Raw genomic sequence first — 24,817 nt, 5'->3', positions numbered from 1 at the left:
ACAAATGTCTATCTTTTTGGGGGATGATAATAGTTTTGAGGAATTACACTTCTGAGAACTGACATTGAACATCTGGACCCAATTGCATTCACCTCAACTTACACATAACCCCATGTTACTGCCCTTAAAGGCACAAGGTACCTCATTTACACAATTAACAAAGAAGATGAGGCGCATAATCCTAATTCTTAAAGCGTTTTAATAGACCGTTGTTACAAATGGGACAGTCCATGTTAGATGGCATTGTTGTATCCACACAATAAAATACTATTAAACGTTTTGATACAATGGTGATAAGTGATACGTGCACTCTACATGACTGGTAGGGATAAAGGGGAAAAGCGAGGCTACTAAAGATGGGTTGTTATTCAGCACTTTGCTCTGAACTACATAATATATTCATTGAATTATTCTATTCACTACAGCTGTCACCATAGCTCCTGTCACCATAGCTCCTGTCACCGTAGCTCCTGTCACCGTAGCTCCTAAACCCTTTTCCTTAGCCTAAACACTGATTTTCCTCACAGCAACCGACTCCTTCCTCACATGCTTTACAATCATGAGCCTTATAGTCAGCTTCTTTTCCTTTCATATTCAACCTTACAACCATTATTGTTTTGGTTACCATCAATTCTTTCCGCCAATAGCACTTGTTTAAAGGTACTCTCAGTGCACTCACATCACATCGGAAATCGACACACTGGAGCATGCATATGCATAAAGAAATAATGGGTAGGTAGGATTGCTGAAGAGAGTGCTGGTCAGAGAGATACAGAGACAGACATACTGTAGTATCAGAGAGAAAGATGCAATTTTGTTCACACACCAAAGCTGTCTGTGTCTACTGCTCTCCTTCTGTCTTTCTACCCATCTGTCTGTCCATCCGTCCGTCCATCCATCAGCCGTCTGTCTGTCTGTCTCTCTCTATGACATACTTAGTCTCTCCACCAACTGGGGAACAAGTGACAGGCACATAGGCATTCATCCATCTATAGGACAGGATTAGCAGGGAGTAAAACCTGAATGAAACATCTCATACGTGCCAGATTTGACACACTCACATGTACATTAGAAAATGTTAATTCTTTCTACATTTGATATATAATATACAGTTGAATTCGGAAGTTTACATACACTTAGGTTGGAGTCATTAAAACTCGTTTTTCAACCAATCCACAACTTTCTTGTTAACAAACTATAGTTTTGGAAAGTCGGTTAGGACATCTACTTTGTGCATGACACAAGTAATTTTTCCAACAATTGTTTACAGACAGATTATTTCACTTATAATTCACTGGATCACAATTCCAGTGGGTCAGAAGTTGACATACACTAAGTTGACTGTGCCTTTAAACAGCTTGGAAAATTCCAGAATATGATGTCATGGCTTTAGAAGCTTCTGATAGGCTAATTGACATCATTTGAGTCAATTGGAGGTGTACCTGTGGATGTATTTCAAGGCCTACCTTCAAACTCAGTGCCTCTTTGCTTGACATCATGGGAAAATCAAAATAAATCAGCCAAGACCTCAGAAAATAAATTGTAGACCTCCACAAGTCTGGTTCATCCTTGGGAGCAATTTCCAAACACCTGAAAGTGCCACGTTCATCTGTACAAACAATAGTACGCAAGTATAAACACCATGGGACCACGCAGCTGTCATACCGCTCAGGAAGGAGACACGTTATGTCTCCTAGAGATTAACGTACTTTGGTGCGAAAAGTGCAAATCAATCCCATAACAACAGCAAAGGACCCTGTGAAGATGCTGGAGGAAACAGGTACAAAAGTATCTATATCTACAGTAAAACGAGTCCTATATCGACATAACCTGAAAGGCCTCTCAGCAAGGAAGAAGCCACTGCTCCAAATCCGCCATAGAAAATCCAGACTTCAGTTTGCAACTGCACATCGTACTTTTTGGAGAAATGAAACAAAAATAGAACTGTTTGGCCATAATGACCATCGTTATGTTTGGAGGAAAAAGGGGGTGCTTGCAAGCCGAAGAACACCATCCCAACCGTGAAGCACGGGGGTGGCACCATCATGCTGTGGGGGTGCTTTGCTGCAGGAGGGACTGATGCACTTCACAAAATAGATGGCATCATGAGGAAGGAAAATTATGTGGAGATATTGAAGCAACATCTCAAGACATTAGTCAGGAAGTTAAAGCTTGGTCGCAAATGGGTCTTCCAAATGGACAATGACCCCAAGCATACTTCCAAAGTTGTGGCAAAATGGCTTAAGGACAACAATGTCAAGTTATTGGAGTGGCCATCACAAAGCCCTGACCTCAATCCTATCGAAAATGTGTGGGCAGAACTGAAAAAGCGTGTGCGAGCAAGGACTCAGTTACACCAGCTCTGTCAGGAGGAATGGGCCAAAATTCACCCAACTTATTGTGGGAAGCTTGTGGAAGGCTACCCGAAACATTTGACTCAAGTTAAACAATTTAAAGGCAATGCTACCAAATACTAATTGAGTGTATGTAAACTTCTGACCCACTGGGAATGTGATGAAAGAAATAAAAGCTGAAATAAATCATTCTCTCTACTATTATTCTGACATTTCACATTCTTAAAATAAAGTGGTGATCCTAACTGACCTAAAACAGGGAATTGTGAAAAACTGAGTTGAAATGTATTTGGCTAAGGTGTATGTAAACTTCCGACTTCAACTGTATCTATTACTCTTTACTACAGAGGATTATAATCCTAATTCATAATGAAACAACAATAAGAGTTATCACAAACGTCCTCCTCTCTCAACCTGGATTGCCATCTCCCTAAACTGTGCATCCATGGACGAACAGTACACCCAGATCAGTTGGTTATTCCGGAACCATTCCAGTAGGTTGAGATGACAGAGCCCCTCCCCCAGATGTCCAACCCAGCAAACAAGTTCCGGTTACCTATTCATTCCAAGAACGTTACCTAACGTTATAGGAACATTCACTGTTTGCTGGTACTGCTCTCTTCTCATTCTAGTCACAACGTGGGAGGGGAAGTTACAAGCAGAGTGGACTGGGGTTCTTGCTCAGGTCAGGTGGTCTAAGTGATCAGTCCCCTCCTCTCCTTCTTCCTCCTTCATCAGCTCAACCACTCCAGAGGAATGCTGCGATTGGCTGGAGCATGACAAGTGGGAGGACTGACTCTGTATGTCTTCCTCCTCTAGCTCCGCCTTCCCCACCATCTTCCTAATTCCCTGTCCTTGTGTCTCCTCCCTCCGCTTTCCTCCCATCCTCTGCTCCTCCATTGTCCACATGCTATCCTCTATCTCGTCCTCCTTCCCCTGCACCTCCAGGTCAAAGTCCAGCAACTCTTCCATCATCTCCTCAATCTCCGTCTCTCCGTCCATCTCCCCTTCCACCTCCGACCTCAGCTCATCCATGCTCTCTGTCCTGTTGGTGTCATCCCTGTCATCGTCATCATCCCCCACCCTCCCCTCGGGCTCGCTGGCCTGGCTCTCACCAAACTCCAGGATGGTGGGAAGGTTGCCCTGCTTGGGGCAGCGCTTCCTCAGACTCACCAGGAAGGGCTGGGGCAGGGAGAAGATGTCCACGTTGTTGCCCAGGTCGATCCACGTGACACTGGGGAAGCTGGCTGGGTCCTTCAGGCTGTCCGTCAGCTCCTTGAGGACGGCACGGGTCAGCCGGTTGCCGTTGAGGGCCAGGGTCTCGAGGCGGGGCAGGGCGGCCAGCGTGGGCAGGAGGAGGAGGAAGGCGTCGTCGGTGAGCTCGGTGAAACCCAGCTCCAGGCTGCAGATGATGGGCGCGTGGCGCTGCAGGTAGACACAGAGGCGCTCCATGTCACGCACCGTCAGGGGGATGCCCGACAGGTCCAGCGCCCCGTTGGGGGGAGGGGTCGACAGCATTACCTTGAGACTGGGAGGGGGGTTGGGGGGAGAGGGAGAGAGAAGTAATCAGTTACGTGTGTTGACCAAATTGTAGGTAAATCTGTATATCTTCAATGCAAAATGTGTATGCACATTTTATTTTTCCCTAGCACGAAACATGGCAAAGGTCCATATATCATATAGTCAATAAAACTATAAGGGTGACGCATTGAGCTATCTCTGAGAGCAACATCCCCCTGCAGGAAGGATATTACACAACTAGACCATTATAAGAGCCTGTGATAAGGCAAGGACAGCCATGAGAGACAACAGGACATGAAGCCCCAGGCATAGCGACAGGTAGGTAGACCAATTTTCTGACACTTCATGTGCTGAGGGGCAGAGAGGTGAGAAATGGGTTCACCCGCTTACATGGAAAGTGTTGCACAGAGACAATTAGAGGAGGAGAGATGGGGAGAGAGAAAGAGAGAAAGAGATGTTTTAGTTTCTGCATAATTAGCAGTCTGCCAGTCTGAGTTGTGTTTCGGTTTGCAAATCTGTCCATATGATCCAAACAAAGAAATACGATGAGAGTGAACTGAGGGAGATTTTCTGCCAACCTCATCGAAACAAACAAGTGGCTCTCTGTGGCACAGCTAGAGTGTTCACACGTTTTGTTATAAGCTTGTGTCTTAATACTGTGGGTGACACCCAGGTGTGGAGTGTCTTTCAATTTGGTCATTATGAGTCATAATAACATAATGATTCCAGCGATGTGAGTTTGGATGATCTTGGAGGAGATACAGACGTGTCTTTTTGCCGTCAGTGGCCTTGTGGTTAGAGTGTTTGCCCTGAGATTTGAAGGTTAGGAGTTCGATGCCCAGCCAAGTCAGATTTGAACGTCTTCCAGGTACAAATGAAAACAATACAATGCATGTGAGGCACAATGAGGTCTGGACCCCAATTATTACTCAACATCCCCAAATAATTTGCTCAATTATGAATTTACCATAACAATAGTAAATCTCCCTCCCAATGGCTGTGTAGTGACAGGATGTGAGCCAAAGCAGAGACCCATTTATGAGTTGGTCCAGGCATAGAATTACTAGAAGGGGACTTAATTAGAATTCTATGGGTCAAGCACTCTGCTCCAATCCGTCAACAACATTGAGACATGGTGCAGTCCCACATATGTTGCTATATTAGTCCAGATTTTGTTTCGTTATTAATTACTTTAAAAAAAAAGTTTCATAACTTCTCTCAAGCTAATGGCTTTTTATGGGAATTGGGTCGAAGCAAACAAATTGAATTACTAGAATGGGAAAATCCTTTAGACAGTGTACAATTGACAGTACAGTCATGACTACACTCAATATGGCTGACGGCCCACCCAACACAGAATGTTGGCTTAAATATCCGTTCTAGTAATTATTTGTCTATGGGTCGAAGTCAATGGTCCCTGGGTTATGACCTCATGACGAATCCCTGGCTCTCGCTTAGCATTCCCCCTGTGACTTCTCCCCCTCGTACAGGACATCAATCCCACACTATTAGTTTGGCTTCCGACCAGAATCCCACGCTTTAGACTAGAGCAACGCTGAGCCGAGTTCTCTCCCTCTCAGACACAGGAGTCAGGCCTTAGGGCTTAGCTACTACATACCACATGGGGACCGATCTAGAGTAGATTGACTAACAACATACAATAAAGCTAAGTTCCATCCATTCGATAGGCAGTTTTATGTTAAAAGGATGTTTGGGATGTGCAAAAGAACGACAATACTATAGGTTTTCCTTTTCTACCGAGTGTTATGATTAGCATGCTAACTGCTAGCTGTGATTAGCATGCAAACTGCTAGCTGTGATTAGCATGCTAACTACTAGCTGTGATTAGCATGCAGACAGCTAGCTATGTTGGAACAGAGGCTCTTTGATGAGGCTCATTAAGGGGGACACCAGTGACTTGGCTGTGAGGTCATCATCATGCAGTACCATTGATGCGGGTGAGACAAATATCAAGCTAAGGCCCTGCATACAAATATTCTATAAGCAATTCAACCTAAACCATAACTGTGTTATGTCCATGAGGCCACAATAATGAGACTTTAGCAGATGCTCTTGGCCAGAGCGACTTACAGTAATAATCGCATACATTTTCATACTGGTCCACCATGGGAATCAAACCCACAACCCTGGCATTGCAAGCACCATGCTCTACCAACTGAGCCAAACAGGTCACTGTACAGTGTTTCAATGTTTTATCCTTTCTTTCCATCTAATTGAGTTTATAATGTAAAACACAGTGAATCTGTTCAACCCCAATAACAAAGAAATGATATCACATCAATGTGTGTTAATGATAATAACAGAGTAAATGAACACACTGTATTAAACTGTTTCCTTGCAATGAAACTGGAGACTGTGAAAGCTTCTAAAGCATTTAGAGGTGAAAATGGCCTCAGTTTCCCCTGTATTTAATGAATGATATCCAAAATGATTACATATATAAACAGACAAGCACACATGAGGTTCAACAAGGTTCTTTTCCCTGGCCATCCCTTTAGTTTTACATGTCTGATATAGGCCTTCACCTTCTCACCTCCTAGTCACCTCTCCTCTCATCTAATCACTGCTGTCCCTGAAATATGTTCCTTCCATCCCTGTACTGTATCTATTCCTCCCTCTCATCTCTTCTTCTCTTCTTCTATTATATTATATTCTCTCTCCTCCCTCTCTCTTTCTTTCTCTCTCTCATCAATTATCACCAACGCAGCATGTGTGCACACAGTGGATGACAGTAGCAATTATTTTCTCTTTCCTGTGAGAGAGGTGAGAGAGAGCAGATTCCCCTCTCTTCTCTTTCCTCCTCTTCCTCACTGTGAAAGAGGTAAGGAGAGCAAGTAGACTTTATTTATGCATCATAGTCTGCATTCCGATTCTCTCGTACCCTTCTCCAGATGTGTGCACTTGTTTAATCCAATGAGACACTTTTGAGTGCTCGGAAGGAAAAAGTTCCTCTGAAAAGGATTTCACTGTTTCCCCTCAAGGATAGACAATTGATTTTATCTCGTCAATCAATGTATCATCCTTGCTCTCGCTCTAATCTTGCCTCTCTCAAGTGAGGTATGTATTGCAGTAGAAGTCTCAGTCATGACTGAATAGTCTCTGAAATCAGTTCAATGTTACAACAATCTTTCACAATGTTACAGGTACGGTATAGTCAAGTGTCATCCAGAGCGAGAGCAATATATCATTTTACACATTGGCTACTGAACGGTCGGGGACTGTGCGTTACATGATCAAAAATATCTGAATAAAGGTTGCTTTAGCATTGCTATCACGTCCCCCATCTACAGTATATCTCTCCTTTGCAAATCCAGTGAGCACAGATTACATATTAGATACGAAAGAGAGAGAGAGAGAGAGAGAAAGAGAGAGAGAGACAGAGAGAGAGAGCGAGAGAGAGAGAGAGAGAGAGAGAGAGAAAGAGAGAGAGAAAGAAGTGGGGGTCAAAGCCACATACAAATTGAGAGAATGAATATTAATGCTGCAATCTCTTTTGCATATCATAACCATTCTAATGTGACCCCGTCTTTTCGCTCACATTGTGCATACCGGTCAAGAGAGAAGAGAATAGATTGAGGGAGAAAGGCAGTGAACAAGGACTGACGGATGAGGAGTGAGAGTGAAAGAGAGCCGTCTGAGAGTTGGAGACACACTGAAAGCTCCGGCTGTCAGGCCGGTCCAGGTTGTTATTGATTAGTATAGTGCAGGGTTCCCCAACTGGCGGCCCGCGGGGCGAATTGCCCCCCCCAAAAAATTTAAATATGATGAAACATAAAAGCCTGTAAAAACACTAGCAAATCTGGAAATCTAATCCAAAGTATTCCCACGCATAATAAAGAGATCGTATAAAAATCGCAGAAAGGTTTGAAATTATTATGTTTTAGTCAAATATTATGTCTGTTTGGGCTTCTTCCTGTCAATTTGCAGTTTACAAATTATTTGTAATTATGTTCCAGCCCCCTGACCATCCATCCGCTCAATATAAAATTGTCCCACGGCTGAATCTAGTTGATGATCCCTGGTATAGTGGCTCCACTCTAAAATCCCTGTCAAGTGAGCTTCACACAAATCTCTGACCCTTGGTGACACCATTATTCAGTGACATAACACAACCCTATTGACAGCAGTGCCATTGCAATATAATGAGTGTGGTATTAAACTACACTTAGGTGTCAGCTAGTCCATTGACAGCAAAGATGATGTCACTTTTCCCCTGTTCGTGTGTGTGTGTGTGTCACCTTGTCATCTGTCTCTATGAGAGATTGGTTGGCCCCCATTACTGCTCCATTCACTTCATTATCTCTGTCAACACATTCAACTCTACTTTTTAGATCATTACAGCTGTCACTCATTGTTTTGTGTAGGCATGACGGACACACACGCGCAAGTCCTAATTTGACAGTTGTTTACTTGGTGGCCACCAAGCATCTGTTCTCTCTGGGCTTCCAGCGGTCATCACTGTCAGTTCACACAGTCTTGCTGCAGGGACCAGCGCTGTTACTTTTAGTTATCTGTACAGTAGATCCTCACTCCAATGCATAGACTGCATAAAGCCTTTAAATTCTAAAGAACTTTATCAGTCAACAGCTACTATCTTTTTTTATCATATTTTCCTAAGGACATTATAGTCATTTAGCAGACGCTCTTATCCAGAGCGACTTATAGTAATGAGTGCATATCATTTGGTACTTTTGCATACTGGTCCCCCGTGGGCATCGTACCCACAACCGTGGCATTGCAAGCGCCATGCTCTACCAACTAAGCCTCACGGGACCTTAAGGAGGGTAACGTACACGCACAACCACAACTTGTTTGTATAAATTATAGTAGTCTTTGAACATTTCATGCCTTGACATTACTTATCCATTCCAGAACTAATTATATTCCGTGTTGAAGGAAGAGTCAGCCACTGTCCAATTACAAAGCCATCCTCAACATTCATCAAGACTGCGGTTCAGTATCTAACTAGGGGAAGTTCACTCATTAGGTTTCCCAGTACTTTTTTAACCAAGACTCACTTGAACTGGAAATGGGGCTTAGGGGCTGGCACAACTCAGTCAAGCAGTTTCCCCTGGAAGCAGCAGCAGTGTGTGTGTGTGTGTGTGTGTGTGTGTGTGTGCGCGTGTGTGTGTGTGTGTCTGTGTACGGTGCTTGCATGTGTGTGTTCATGTCTATACGTGCATGTGTCCATATGTGTGTGTGTCCTTGCGTGTGTTTGTGTGTGCGCAGTGTGTGCTGGGGTCATGACCAATCCAGGGCTGAGGCAGAGTGTATGAGACAGCAGAGGAGGAGGAGATGAGCCCTTTCCTCCAGTGCTCAAGTCCCCCATGCTAATTAGCTAGAGGCTAATGAAACCCACGGCAAAAGGCATTAAGGGCCCCGACTCCTCCACCACAAAGACAGAGGCATGGAGACCTCCTGTAGCTCAGTTGGTAGAGCATGGCGCTTGCAACGCCAGGGTTGTGGGTTCGTTTCCCACGGGGGGGCCGTATGAAAAATGTGTGCACTCACTAACTGTAAGTCGCTCTGGATAAGAGTGTCTGCTAAATGACTAAAATGTAAAACATGTAAGACAAGATTCACTGAGCTAAAGTGATCCACAGAACACATTCTATGCAGACCTGGGTTCAAATACTATTTGCAATCATTTCAAATACTTTAGCTAGGCTCGCTTTGAGTTTGCCTTGCGCAATAGAGCCAATGGAATAGTCCCAATAGTCCCAAAAGCCCACCCCCTGTCACTCCAGGCAGACTAAAGCAAACAGTCAAAGTATTTGAAAGATTTTAAATGGTATTTGAGCAAAGGTCTGATTATATGCAGAGCACTCTGTGTCTGTGAGTGTTAGTCAGGGAGATCGAGATATTCAAGAGGTTTCCTCTAGCTACCTCTGTAATTACGGAGTCTAGGAGGACCAGGCAGGCACTGACATGCACAGTGTTACTCTACAATAGAACCCAGGCACTGACATGCACAGTGTTACTCTACAATAGAACCCAGGCACTGACATGCACAGTGTTACTCTACAATAGAACCCAGGCACTGACATGCACAGTGTTACTCTACAATAGAACCCAGGCACTGACATGCACAGTGTTACTCTACAATAGAACCCAGGCACTGACATGCACAGTGTTACTCTACAATAGAACCCAGGCACTGACATGCACAGTGTTACTCTACAATAGAACCCAGGCACTTACTTCAGACTACGTGACAAGAAGGAGTTTTCATAACTAGCAAATCTTGTCACAATAACCTTCTCAAAACCTTTTCAAATGACATACTGATGGGTGACACTGAACTGGCCTTAGTTGTCCACGCAGCACAACTGTGTACCCACTCCAAAACCCAGTCCATAACGAACGACATCAGACTCGATCTGACAAACAGTAACACTGACAAATAGAACACATCTCTCCTGAGGGACAGACACACAGACACCGTACTGAGGAAGGACGCCCACGAGGTAGGTCACAGAAACAGGGTGTTGATCACATTAGCACTGTACATGGCTCTCAAAATCCAGTGTGATTACCATAGAAGTATAATTACAAGAACAGTCCTCATTTTAATTATATGGTAATCCCACTGGACTGTCAGAGACATATAAATATAATTATATTTCTATGGTCAGAGCTGTGTACAGAGTTAATGTGATTAGAACCCTGTTCTGTGGGCTACCGCGTAGGCGTAGTATTGTCCCTTCTAGGGATCCTATTTCTATGGTGATTACACTGTGGAACAATAGCAGGCGATGGGAGAGCTGAGAGCTGCAATGATAAGAGAGACTGGAGACAGAGAGAGAGCTGGGGAACGTATGGGCTTAATCCCTCTGCTCCCCAGTGTGTGTGTGGTGTGTGTGTGTGTGTGTGTGGTGTGTGTGTGTGAGTGTGTGGCCCTGAGTGAACAGGCTCAAGCAAGAGCTCTGTGGATATAAACACATCACCGCTGGGCTCCAGCTCCCCTGTAATAACCACCTCCAGGGTCAATGGACCCATTACACGCTATATGGAAACAGTTACACCATAACACACTTTAGAATATACACACAGGAATATACACACACGCACACACACACACCAACTCGCACACACACAGAAGCACACCAGCACGCAGGCAACAACTCACAAACACACACACACACATACACTACTTTACCAGTTGTATACAGTGCAGCAGCTGCCTGTACACTGCACAGCCCTGAGAGTTAGAAGATCTGCAGCATAAATACCCATCTGTGGAGCTGTCATTCACTGACTCACTTAGCAGAGTAAATATTACACCCATTCATCAATGTAGTCATGGCTAGAGCAGTTAGAGCTAGGGGCAGAGTGAAGGCTGCTGGGAATACATTATGAATGAAAAGATAAGGTCTGTGTACACAGAGTTGTTCTAGATTAGATTTATATAGAAACCCACACACGCACAGTCACATAGTCGGATACACACACACGCAAAAGTAAAGGCACACACACACACATATGATGTCTTGTTTTAGTTGAGTTAGAATGGACCAAGCCAGACACATACACCAGATGACGTGGCATTTTCGTGACTTCCGCTGCATTGACCAATGAGGGAGGAACTGGGAAATCAGAGAGGATGCCAGGCGAAACGATGATTCAGTCTGATCCTTCAGACCAAGACGCCACGTCAAGCCTTTTATTTGCATGAACTAATCACATGAATTAATGAAAAAAAGACCTGCCCCGTGCAAGTCTGCAGTTTTTGCGTGTAGGCCAAAGAGTGTGCCAGTCCACTGATCCAGAATTACATTAGGAAATGAGAAACTTACATTTGAGAAACTTTCACACATATAAATAAATAATCATAGCTTATTCTGTGTGTGTTGCTGCTTTTCTCTCTAGCTCTACTGACCCCTCAGAGGGTACCAGATGTGATACACACACACACACGCAGGCACACACCCACACGATGTCCTCACCATGCCAGCGGCTTCCTCTTCAGTATGCCCTGCCGTCTCCACTGTGAGTGTGGGCTCAGGTGATAGGTCAGCTGGCGACACACCTTCTCCATGGCACCCAGAGAATCCTCCCCCTGACAGAGAGAGAAAGAGAGAGAGAAGGAAAGAAAGTGAGAAAGTGAGAAAAACCGAGTAGGTTAAATATTGGCTGACAGGGGACCAGCGGAGCTGAGTTGTAGCAAACAAACACTTCTTCCTTTGTCATGCATCTGTGGTGACAGGAGAGGAGCTGAGGGACAGCACTGAACACTGTGTGGCCTCCTGATGGACTATCTCTCTTCTCCCCCCCCCCCTCTCTCCCTCCCTCCCTCCCTCTATCTCTCTCTCCCTCTCTCTCTCTCTCTCTCTCTCTCACCCACTCCTTGTCATTAGAAGACACTTGCGGGGGAGGGAATGCACTTCCATATTAAAATGCATAAATTCATACTGTGAGTCAAGGTGCTACACTGTGGTCCTCTATGCACCTGTTTCAATCTTCAGAAACACTAAGTATTGACAGCAGGTTTTCACAACAACAACACCAGTAAACACACCCCACTAACATACTGTATATATGGACATATAAAACAGTGGCTCAGAAAATACATTTACGGAGAACATGGAATGCTCTTACCATGGCCGTCAGAGGAAAAAAGTGAAGGGGGGCACGGGTATGCAAAGATATTATACAGTACATTATTGTCTGTGACGTCATATCGACGCCCTATTGGTTAATATGCTATTCTGCACCTAGATCATCTGCCCCAGAAGGCCAGTTGGTGCTCTTGGTGGTAAGATCACTAGAAAGGAAATAGAAGCCATTATATCAAGCCACTTAGGTTTGTTATTCAGGGAGAGAGATGATTAACAGTCTCTGGATGTGGATGCCAATAATACATTTTGTATAAAAAAAAAGAAAGTGTTTTAGTCATTTAGCAGACACTCTTATCCAGAGCGACTTACAGGAGCAATTAGGGTTAAGTGCCTTGCTCAAGGGCACATCGGCAGATTTTTCACCTAGACGGCTCGGGATTAGAACCAGCGACCTTTCGGTTACTGGCACAACACTCTTAACCACTAAGCTACTTGCCGCCCCATACAGTAACATATAGGATTTTATAGCTCTTTTCTAAAAGAATATGCTTCTTTAACTGCAATTTCCTTTGAGCAGATGTGGTCACACAAGTCCTAGCTGTAACAATATTGTTATACATATTGATCAAATATGAGATATTTACAGTAATTCGTTATTAGCCGTTCTAAGTATTAATCTATCTTAATTTGGCTGTGTAATAAACTTGTTTATGGTGCGGAAAATGTGACATTAAAATCAAATCAAATCAAAGTTTATTTGCCACATGCGCCGAATACAACATCTGTAGACATTACAGTGAAATGCTTACTTACAAGCCCTTAAACAACAATGCAGTTTTTTAAAGAAAAAAGTAAAATAAAAAAAGTGTTAAGTAAAAAACAAAACAAGCAAATAACTAAAGAGCAGCAGTAAAATAAAATAACAGTAGGGAGGCTATATTCAGGGGGGTACCGGTACAGAGTCAATGTGCGGCGGCACCGGCTAGTCGAGGTAATTGAGGTAATATGTACATGTGGGTAGAGTTTGAGGAAGATTTTTTAGTGGACTATGAGATAAAACTGAGTTAATCACGAACATATAGTTAGAATTCTATGTTGCTAGGCAAGAACTTAATTGGGTCATTTCATTGTGTGTGTGTGTGTGTGAAGTGGGGATCTGACCTAGGGTCAAATTGCTTGCTCTTACCTAATCCATGGCTGTCTTACCTTATCAGAGACTGAAACCAGACTGTTGCCTAATGCATCTCTCCTCAGTGAACCTCTCATGTCCAACAATCAATCTTCAGGTCAAGCTCGGGAGAGCTGGGGTTGAACAGAGTTTAAACTAAACATTAGTGTTTTTGCAAGATAAGGGATTGATTGATTGTATTACTATTGATTCTGAACTGAATAAAAGTTGAATTTAGCCGCCATCATAGACAAAGGAAGTGGGCAGAACAATAGAGAGTGGGAAACTGAAGAGGGAGGGATTTTAAGCTAGGATGTGTGGGAATGAGACTATATAGAGGGGGAGCAGAGAGAGAGAATGGGGGCTACTCTGCAGACCAGCCTGACTTTGTTGAATTGTAATAAAGTCAATAATAATCTTGATTCTACAAAAACTCTGGAAGAACTTTGATTTTTAATAAAGTATAGTGATTATTTTCCACATCATAATTGGCGCCCAACTCGTGGGGCTGGAAAGAGATTGTTGAGTGCTTTGCCATCGGAGGAGGTTTTGACGAATCACACAGATACAGTGGCCACTGTTAAATAAAGGTAAGCGATGTTCTTACTTTTAGCATAAAAAACTGTGTGATTCGATCAAGCTGAATCTGAGGGTAAGGTATGGAAGGGGTCTCTCCAGCATTAAGGACTAAATTTAGGAAAAGTACAGAGTTTTTGTTGGAATGAGAAATAAGCATGCATGCAATGTTATTGTTTATAAGTGTAAATAAGTTTAAGCAGGCTAGCATACACGCAGGCTAGTGGACAAGCAGGCTAGCGGACATGCAGGCTAGTAGAACAGAAGTGTGTCCTGATTAGAAGAAAATCAGAAGGTGTGTGTGTGTCCTGATTAGAAGAAAATCAGAAGCAGAAGGTGTGTGTGTGTCCTGATCAGAAGGGGATCAGAAGGTGTGTGTGTCTTTTCCCGGAGGGGTATGATAAATCTTGTTGGAGGAACAGGTCACGTGTACAGGTGCGAGCACATGACGTATACACATTGTGTTTCGGCCAATCATTACATTTGGGAAATTTAGAAGTAATGTAGGATTATGGTCAAATTGACCATAGAGAAATGTCAAATGTGATAGGATTAACATTCCAAATTTGGGCACTTTTATAGAAGAAAATATTGTGTGTTGGGAAATAGCGTTGTGTGAATGTGATATGAGAGTCGTGTGAATATGGGAATGAGTTAATCTGAAGTTTGGAGAATAAGCTGCTGATATAATGATATATTGGGGTTTGTACAACACTGCCTGTCATAGAATATTGTGAGATCAGTGAATAAGTGACCAGTCTATAAGATTCTGGGAGGAGTCTATGACTGTGGGGAAGGGTCTAGGTAGTTAAAGATGTTGATTCGCTGGTACTAGATTATGGTAAACTAACTTGTGGCAATAAAGAATCATTATAAATACGAATGGTTTGGTTGATATTAATATATTAAAATATGATGAATGTTATGTGCGGGTAATTGATTACTAGAGATTGGATAAAAGTGGAATAATATATAAATGCTGACTTGCGCACCTGAAACATAGACGTACGTGAGGGGTGGGAGACAGTACATAGATCATTTGATAGAAATAAGATTAAGCATGCCTAATGAGTTGATAGTTTAAAATGTACTGAGAATAGAGTTGTAATGTGGACTATTGAATTGAATATGGATATTAATTAATTGTATGCTTGTCAACTATAGCAAGTATTTGTTTTATTAATTAGAGCCTAATCAGAAAGGACAGTTACATACATTTAATAGCAGACTGGCAATTGCGATAGAGCTGTGGCCATGATTTGAATTAATAACAAAGGAACGTAATTTAATAGGGAAGTTAGAATTTAAACTTTGAATTGTTTGGGTAGACTGAAAGGAAAGTAATGTATTTTAGTAATATGAATGCAAATATACTATTAGTTATGGGTGGTTTGTGAATAGACTTTACTAAGGCCATGTTCTAGTTCGCGGGTAAAAGAGAGACAGTCCAGCAAGTATGAATCGAACTGTAAGAGACATTTGAAGCAGAAGTCTGAATAGTTGAATGGAAAACATTTATTTGACAAATTCTAATTGTTATTACTTTATTCTATAGTTTGCGTAACACCAGTGACGTATGCAAATAGTTAATGAATTCTAAAACGATAATTTGTTTTCGTTACGTGGACCAGTGGAGTGTAGGTAGTTTTAACTATTATGCTGATGGGATAGCATCAACTTTATGTAGGTTCTAGATTTGTTAAACAACAAGTTTGTATTTTAAACTAAATCAATGCAATAGGCTACAATTTTTATAACATTATCAGAAAAAGGCACAATCTAATGCGAAACAGTTATTACATATGTCATTGATCCAGTAATGATACAAGGATAAGAAGAATATTAAAAGAAAGGGATAAAATCTCATTTTTGGAAAGAAGAAGAGTATGAAGAGATATTAGGAAGAAGAATACCATTAACTGAGGAATATAAAAGCTTTTAGCTGAGAAAGCTAACAGAAATAATTGACCTTGCATCCAAATATAAACACTGAACCAAACATAAGATTAGCAACAGAAAAGGCCAACAATACAAGGAGTAGGGATGGCAGGAACAGCAGTAGCAATCATGAAGAGAAGGTTCCCAGAAAATAGTGAAGAGATTGGTAAAATATCTGATAAATGGGGAAAAAGAACCAGGAAACTAGCAACAAAGTGTGTGAGGAAATGGATATCCTAATAAATAACTATAACACAGGAGAGAAAGGGGAGAAAAGAGAGAAGAAGAAAGAGAAAGAGAGAGAAATCTTGAAAATATTCTGGGAGGAAGGAAAGAGTTGAAGGGACAGCATAGGCAAGGCTAGAAGGATACTAATGGAGAGGGAGAGTGAACCAAAAAAGTCTGGCTTAACTACACCACCACCATACACACAAGGGGGGCAGTATTCTCAGGTCACAGGTCTAGTCTCAATAATAGGGAATGTAGAGATAGAAAGAAAAAGGGAAGCAACAGGTTTCCACACCAAAAAGAGGAGAAAAATCACATTTAGATATAGACTGTTATGGAGGGCTGAGGGGCATGCTAACGAAACTGGAAAATTATGGGATAGATGAACAAGAGTATGGTGGGCAAAAAGAGTGGGATGATGCAAGTAATGAGGAGGATGGGGAGCTAAAACAGTGGGCTGACTCTGAGCAAGAACAGAGTGAGACAGAGGGACGATTATCACAGCAAGGAGCCACAGGAGGCAAAACTATAGTAACAGAATTAGGTGAGGCACTGCAAGCCCATCTGGGAAAATCAAATTTAAGAAGCAGAAGGACAATAAAAAAGCCAGAAAAGTATGGAGCCCAATATCCCATTTTGGTAAAGGGGACACAGGTTCACTATGTGCCCTGGGGATCGCAGGACCTGGAAGGCCTGGTGACTAGACTGCCTAACCTGCATGAAGGAGCAGGGAAATGGATTAGAACATTTGAAGAACAAACGATGGGGAAGCTACTGGCGGTGGGAGACTTGAAGGCATTGGGTGGTTGGAGTGGCAAAAATTGAGGACCTGTTGCAGGTGGGTGGCCTCCTACAGGCGGTGCGGAGTGACCTTTAACAATTATAGGCCAGGACTATGGCACACTCTGAGAATAGAGTATCCAGCCAAAATAGACCCTAAAGCACTAAGAGGGGAGCCATTGGGGGATAAAGAAAACCCGGCAGGTTACCTGGAGGACCAGCTCAAGAGGTGGCGACAAGAAACAGAAAGAGATCCAGAAGAGGATCCACTGATGACAACACTGTTCAGGACATCATTGATGGAAGCAATGCCAACGCCTGTTGGAGCAGACTAGAAGATGTGGTGGGACTAACGTCAAAGTCACACAAAGAGTTCTGTGACCATGTTATCCACGCAGTGGAGAAATACAGGAAGGATGAACAGAAACTGACAGAGCAAGGGAGAGACATTCAAAGAAAACTGACACAGATGCAGCTGGAAGAGCTGACAAGAAAGGAAAAAAAGAGAACACAAGCCCCAGTGATCACTCCAGCTCCAGGGCATCATGGCACCTGTCATTTTTATTTTTATTTAATTTTAATTTCACCTTTATTTAACCAGGTAAGCCAGTTGAGAACAAGTTCTCATTTACAACTGCGACCTGGCTGTGACACTCTGGCTCCGGGACTTTTGTATTTGAGCCAGGGTGTATTTGTTTTGTTGGGTTTTGTTGTGGGGTTTTGGTGTATAGGGTGTATTCGTTTGGTTGTGTTTTGGGTGAGTAATTGTAGTGTCGTGTGACTCCCAATCGGAGGTAACGAGTGTCAGCTGTCGGCTCGTTATCTCTGATTGGGAGCCATATTTAAACTGTTTGTGTTCTCATGTGGGTTGTGGGTTTTTGTTCCAGGTTCAGTCTTTGTCACTGTTGGACTTCACTATCGTCTTTTGTTTTGTATTTACGTGCTTTACTCATTAAAGTCAACATGTTCACTCAACGCGCTGCGTATTGGTCTGCTCCCTTTCAAGACGATCGTGACAGAAAAACCCACCTTAAAAGGACCAAGCAGCGTGTCAAGCGGCAACAGGACCCAGCTCCAAAGGCTTCCTGGACATGGGAGGAGATTTTGGACGGAAAGGGGTCCTGGACTTGGGAGGAGATCCTGGATGGGATGGATCGCCGTCCATGGAGCGAAACGGTGGAGAGGCGACGGCGAGAGGAGCAACGGCGTCAGCAGGGCCATCGTCGGAAGGACGAGAGGCAACCCCAAAAAGTTTTTTGGGGGGGCACATGGCTTTGGGCGGCTGGGCAGCAGGAGGCTGCCACAGGGCTGACGGAGGCAGAGAAGGGGCGAATTCAAGAGGCAACCAGGTTACGGGGGTCACTGGTCAAAGTAGGGAAAGGAGATGTAGGGGCACGGCGAGTGGTACTGGGGTGTATTACCAGTCCAGTCCGGCCCGTTCCAGTTCCCCGGGGTAGAGCCAGTGGTGTGTGCCTCCAGTACGGTCCGGCCTGTTACGACCCCTCGCACCAAGGATGCGGTGCGCTGCGCCAGCCCGGCCCGGCCTGTTCCGGCCACTCGCACCAGGGATACGGTGCGCTCGCCAGCCCAGCCCGGCCTGTTCCGGCCACTCGCACCAGGGATACGGTGCGCTTCGCCAGCCCAGCCCGGCCTGTTCCGGCCACTCGCACCAGGGATACGGTGCGCTTCGCCAGCCCGGCCCGGCCTGTTCCGGCCACTCGCACCAGGGATACGGTGCGCGTCGCCAGCCCAGCCCGGCCTGTTCCGGCCACTCGCACCAGGGATACGGTGCGCGTCGCCAGCCCAGCCCGGCCTGTTCCGGCCACTCGCACCAGGGATACGGTGCGCTTCGCCAGCCCGGCCCGGCCTGTTCCGGCCACTCGCACCAGGGATACGGTGCGCGTCGCCAGCCCTTTCCCACCAGTGCCTACACCACGCACCAAGCCTCCTGTGTGTCCCCCGAGTCCTGTGCGTCCTGTTGCTGCTCTCCGCACTAGGCCTTATGTGCGTCCCCAGGGTCCTGCATGCCCTGTTCCTGCTCTCCGCACTAGGCCTTATGTGCGTCCCCAGGGTCCAGCATGCCCTGTTGCTTCTCCCCGCACTAGCCCTGAGATGCGTGTCCTCAGCCCGGTACCTCCAGTTCGGCACCACGCACCAGGCCTACGGGTGCGCCTCAGACGGCCAGAGTCTGCCGTCTGCCCAACGGGGCCTGAACTGCCCGTCTGCCCTAAGGCGCTTGAACTGGCCGTCTGGACTGAGCCTGCAAAGCCGCCCCGTCTGCCATGAGCCTTCAGAGCCGTCCGCCAGACCGGAGCCGCTAGAGCCTTCCGCCAGACAGGATCAGCCAGAGCCTTCCGCCAGACAGGATCAGCCAGAGCCTTCCGCCAGCCATGAGCAGCCAGATCCGTCCGCCAGCCATGAGCAGCCAGATCCGTCAGCCAGCCATGAGCAGCCAGATCCGTCGGCCAGCCATGAGCAGCCAGATCCGTCGGCCAGCCATGAGCAGCCAGATCCGTCAGCTAGCCATGAGCAGCCAGATCCTTCAGCCAGCCATGAGCCGTCCAGCCAGGATCCGCCAGAGCCGTCCAGCCAGGATCCGCCAGAGCCAGCCAGCCTGGATCCGCCATTGAGTCCGGTGCTGCCCCTTAGTCCGGTGCTGCCCCTTAGTCCGGTGCTGCCCCTTAGTCCGGTGCTGCCCCTTAGTCCGGTGCCGCCCTTAATCCAGTGGGGGTTTAGTTGGGGGGTGGTCATGTGGAGGAGGCTAGGGAAGCGGGTGGTGACTAAGGTGGGGTGGGGACCACGACCAGGGCCAGAACCGCCACCGTGGACAGACGCCCACCCAGACCCTCCCCTAGACTGTATGCTGGTGCGCCCGGAGGTCGCACCTTTAGGGGGGGGTACTGTGACACTCTGGCTCCGGGACTTTTGTATTTGAGCCAGGGTGTATTTGTTTTGTTGGGTTTTGTTGTGGGGGTTTTGGTGTATAGGGTGTATTCGTTTGGTTGTGTTTTGGGTGAGTAATTGTAGTGTCGTGTGACTCCCAATCGGAGGTAACGAGTGTCAGCTGTCGGCTCGTTATCTCTGATTGGGAGCCATATTTAAACTGTTTGTGTTCTCATGTGGGTTGTGGGTTTTTGTTCCAGGTTCAGTCTTTGTCACTGTTGGACTTCACTATCGTCTTTTGTTTTGTATTTACGTGCTTTACTCATTAAAGTCAACATGTTCACTCAACGCGCTGCGTATTGGTCTGCTCCCTTTCAAGACGATCGTGACACTGGCCAAGATAAAGCAAAGCAGTGCGATAAAAACAACAACACAGAGTTACATATGGGGTAAAAAAAACAAAGTCAAAAAATACAACAGAAAATATATATACAGTGTGTGCAAATGTAGCAAGTTATGGAGGTAAGGCAATAAATAGGCTATAGTGCAAAATAATTACAATTAGTATTAACACTGGAATGATAGATGTGCAAGAGATGATGTGCAAATAGAGATACTGGGGTGCAAATGAGCAAAATAAATAACAATATAGGGATGAGGTAGTTGGGTGGGCTAATTTCAGATGGGCTGTGTACAGGTGCAGTGATCGGTAAGGTGCTCTGACAACTGATGCTTAAAGTTAGTGAGGGAGATAAGAGTCTCCAGCTTCAGAGATTTTTGCAATTCGTTCCAGTCATTGGCAGCAGAGAACTGGAAGGAATGGCGGCCAAAGGAGGTATTGGCTTTGGGGATGACCAGTGAGATATACCTGCTGGAGCGCATACTAGGGGTGGGTGTTGCTATAGTGACCAATGAGCTAAGATAAGGCGGGGATTTGCCTAGCAGTGATTTATAGATGGCCTGGAGCCAGTGGGTTTGACGACGAACATGTAGTGAGGACCAGCCAACAAGAGCGTACAGGTCACAGTGGTGGGTAGTGTATGGGGCTTTGGTGACAAAACGGATGGCACTGTGATAGACTACATCCAATTTGCTGAGTAGAGTGTTGGAGGCTATTTTGTAAATGACATCGCCGAAGTCAAGTATCGGTAGGATAGTCAGTTTTACGAGGGCATGTTTGGCAGCATGAGTGAAGGAGGCTTTGTTGCGAAATAGGAAGCCGATTCTAGATTTAACTTTGGATTGGAGATTCTTAATGTGAGTCTGGAAGGAGAGTTTACAGTCTAACCAGACAACTAGGTATTTGTAGTTGTCCACATACTCTAGGTCAGACCCGTTGAGAGTCGGGATTCTAGTCGGGTGGGCGGGTGCCAGCAGCGTTCGATTGAAGAGCATGCATTTAGTTTTACTAGTGTTTAAGAGCTGTTGGAGGCTACTGAAGGAGTGTTGTATGGCATTGAAGCTCGTTTGGAGGTTTGTTAACACAGTGTCCAATGAAGGGCCAGATGTATACAAAATGGTGTCGTCTGTGTAGAGGTGGATCTGAGAGTCACCAGCAGCAAGAGCGACATCATTGAAATACACGGAGAAAAGAGTCATCCAGGGAGGTCAACAACCATCGCCTCAGCAGCAAGGCCAAAGAGTTCCTGCCTTACCAATAGTGAATGTGTATACACACCAATCCACTGGACAGTGGCTAAACAAAGGAAATGGAAACAGACCAAGGAATCAATGGTACCGACCACAGCAGCAGACACACCAGAATGGTGGACCAAGAAGACCAGGTGTCTGCTGGAGGTGCAATCAATCAGGACATACAAGAAGGAATTGTCCCACCAAGCTGTGGTGGCCTAGGCAACAGGGTAATTGGCAAGGAAATGGGCTCAGCTTAGCTGAATGGCGGCAGTCTCAGACACAGGCTCCACAGGGCCCAGTGAACCTGTGGGGAGGACCAAATCATGGATACTAGGGATGCCCAGGGAATCCTAGAGGGGAGGGTCAGCTAGTGGCAGTAACTATGCAGGCTGATGAAGAACATATGCTACAGGTTCAGATGAATAATAGAGGCAAACCAATGATGATAGATACTGGAGCAACTTACTGATGGGTAAGTCCAAATTATGCCTCTCACCTCCTCCCCATGTCAGGCAAATATGCACAGACAATAGAATTTTCATGACAAACGCAGTTAATACATATGACAGTTCCAGTAAAATAAGAAGCAGGAAAAAGCTACATGTATCCCTATATTAGTATCAGCACAAACTCCAGTTAATCTATTAGGAAGAGATGCACTGTGTAGAATGGGGGTCCAAATTAAATGCACATCAGAGGGACTAATAATAGTTCAGGAAGGGGTATGTCCACAGAAGATGATGGACCAGACCATCATCACATGAGTAAACTATTTTGGTAGAAGAGGGGCCACAGGGCATGTAGGAAAGTGCAACCACCGAGGCAAGAGATAACATATTTGGAGATTTGAGTTTTCGAAGTCACGAAGCATGTTGGGCGTGATCGAGTGGGAGCAGTGCGGATAACGAAAAGCCTAGGGGTTTAAATCTCATTAGACTTTATTTCGTTTTATGTGCACTGGATTTGGAATTCACCGGGGAAGGGAGCAGTCACGAGTGATGTTCTTGAGGGTTTTCTGAGTAGGGGGATCAGGAGACTGGTAAATTCAATAGAGAGTGAGAATTTCTAATTTTAATTGTTTGGACTGGTTAAGAGGTATCAAATGGAAACTAATAAATGTGTACTTTTTCTTCCAGGAAAAAGAGGGGAGTGATTTTCTCTTTTCTGTGAAATATTTTCTGAGACTATAAATAAGGCCTGGCCATTTTTTGTTTGTTGTTTTACTATATGGTGTTTAAATAACCATAAACAACCCACTTAGTATGAAATGTTAGCTGTATAGGATTTGTATTTTTATTTTAGGCTTGTTTTCACGGGATAGAAGTGATATATGTTAAAGGGGCAAACACATGTAATTTGAGGTTTTATTTACTGAGTGATAAGTAAATACATGTGGTTTCTTTTGAAAAGAGCTGTACTAAGGACTTACTGTACACTTGGGATACAAAATGTATGAAATGCTTTGACGGTTGTTAATGATTAGTCTACTATAGAATGACCTCTGACCTTTGTCTTGACTTTCTAGTGTGATTTCAACACCCACATTGGACAACCGAGTGACATAGGATGATGAGTTTAAGGTAATTTATTATACGGAGTTAAGGGTCATTTATAATACTGATAATTATGAAGAAGTTTATAATTTGGCAATAATCCTATATATAATTCTAAACAGGATAAGGATGAAGTGAGAGAGTTAGTCCTGAATGAGGGATATTCCTTAAATAATGTTATGGGATACAATTAAGTTAAGATATTCTCAAAGGTTGTCATTTTAATTTCATTTATTATTTTGGTTTAACAGGCAATGTTGTTTTGTTTTTTGAACGCATGAATCATGATGTGAGTCATGTGTCCAAAGGGGGGAGTAGTACTGGTCGGATGTACTGGTCGCATGGTTTGTTGGTAAATATGCAAGTTGTATTAAGTATATGAGCAGTAGTAAAAATGTGTTATGGGTTAGGTTAAATGTTTTTGTGATAGGAGGCAGAGTGTAGAGGAGGCCTGTCTATGAAACGAGTGGACTGCAACAAGCTGCAAGTAGGTGCACTTCCTAATCTCAAGGCTTCTCCTGACTGATGAGAAGACATGGTACAGTAGCATAAGTAGCATACTGTGTCTCTCCTAACCTAACAATGTTCTTAAGACTTTCTTCCCATGTGTGAAGGTAACTCTGCCCAATTGAGCAGGAGAATGTGAGCAATTTCTGCACCCTGAAGACTATGTGACGGTAAAAGACTACAGAAGAAAGTGCTGGAAAGACCCTAGGTGGAGGGCCTGTACCAGGTGTTGTTGGCTACCTCAATGACGGTAAAGGTGGCAGAGACAGATACTTAGATCCATGTGTCCCACTATAGGAGTGTTCCAACCCCAGGAGAGGAAGATGGCCCCGCCATTGGGTAGCATTGTTGTCTTTTGTGTTTGTCTGTGTTTGTGTGTCTTTGCAGCAGTAACTCCAAGCTTCCCTATGGGTAGGCTGGTAGAAGGAAACTCTTCGCAGACCGATGTCGATGGATTGAGAGGGACTCTGGCTGATCCGGAGACCCTAGTGACGGAAGAAGGTTAACAGCTAAAGTGACCATACATCGTCATCCAGGTTACTCCAACGGCTGTACGGATAGAGGGGAGCGCGACCTGGTATCATCTAAACCATTGTACCAGAGTACCACGAGGGAACCGATGACTTAGAGATGAGGGAGATGAGGATGCTGGAGCTGGCGAGAATCAGGAGATGGGGAGGATGGCAATTACTGATGAGCTACATGTTCTTGCTGATTCCCTCGGCGGAGGGGCAGACCTTCGAGACTTTCGAGAATTTCATGACCTTCTAGATCTTCAAGATATTTCAGACATCCAAGACGCACCAGATATCCCCATCATTGATTTCTCTGCCCTTGACTAGTCCCCCTGAGAATAAGGGGAATGGCATACTGACAATAGTAGAGAGCAAAAATAACAAAACAGAGAAGAGAAACAGACAGGATTAAAATGTATATTCCTGCACAAGCAGGAACCATAACTAGAATACAGGAAGGGATCGCTATTAAAGTACGAGGGTTAAATGGTTATTGGTGTGGGAGGAACCAGCACAAGGATTATGGGGAAGTCACATGGGGTAGTGTGACCTTAAGATAATGAATGAAAAAGACAGGTGG

At 44.6% G+C, this 24,817-nt stretch overlaps 1 protein-coding gene across 1 annotated transcript in view; it reads right to left on the bottom strand.

Annotated features, from left to right (window-relative positions):
- Nucleotides 1–2,616: 2,616 nt before the first annotated feature.
- LOC121563129 (leucine-rich repeat-containing protein 75A-like) overlaps nucleotides 2,617–24,817 on the bottom strand; it is a 40,211-nt gene continuing 18,010 nt past the window's right edge. The window contains exons 3-4 of the mRNA XM_045215492.1: nucleotides 11,843–11,955; nucleotides 2,617–3,882 (exon numbers count right to left, since the gene is read on the bottom strand). Coding sequence (XP_045071427.1) covers nucleotides 3,036–3,882; nucleotides 11,843–11,955 — 960 coding nt within the window. The 3' untranslated portion in view covers nucleotides 2,617–3,035. The remainder of the gene's footprint in view (nucleotides 3,883–11,842; nucleotides 11,956–24,817) is intronic.

This window comes from Coregonus clupeaformis, chromosome 5, assembly GCF_020615455.1.
Source record: "Coregonus clupeaformis isolate EN_2021a chromosome 5, ASM2061545v1, whole genome shotgun sequence".
NCBI classification, from domain to species: Eukaryota; Metazoa; Chordata; class Actinopteri; order Salmoniformes; family Salmonidae; genus Coregonus; species Coregonus clupeaformis.
Note: the sequence above shows the minus strand (reverse complement) of the source record. Positions and strands in the feature narration are given on the sequence as shown.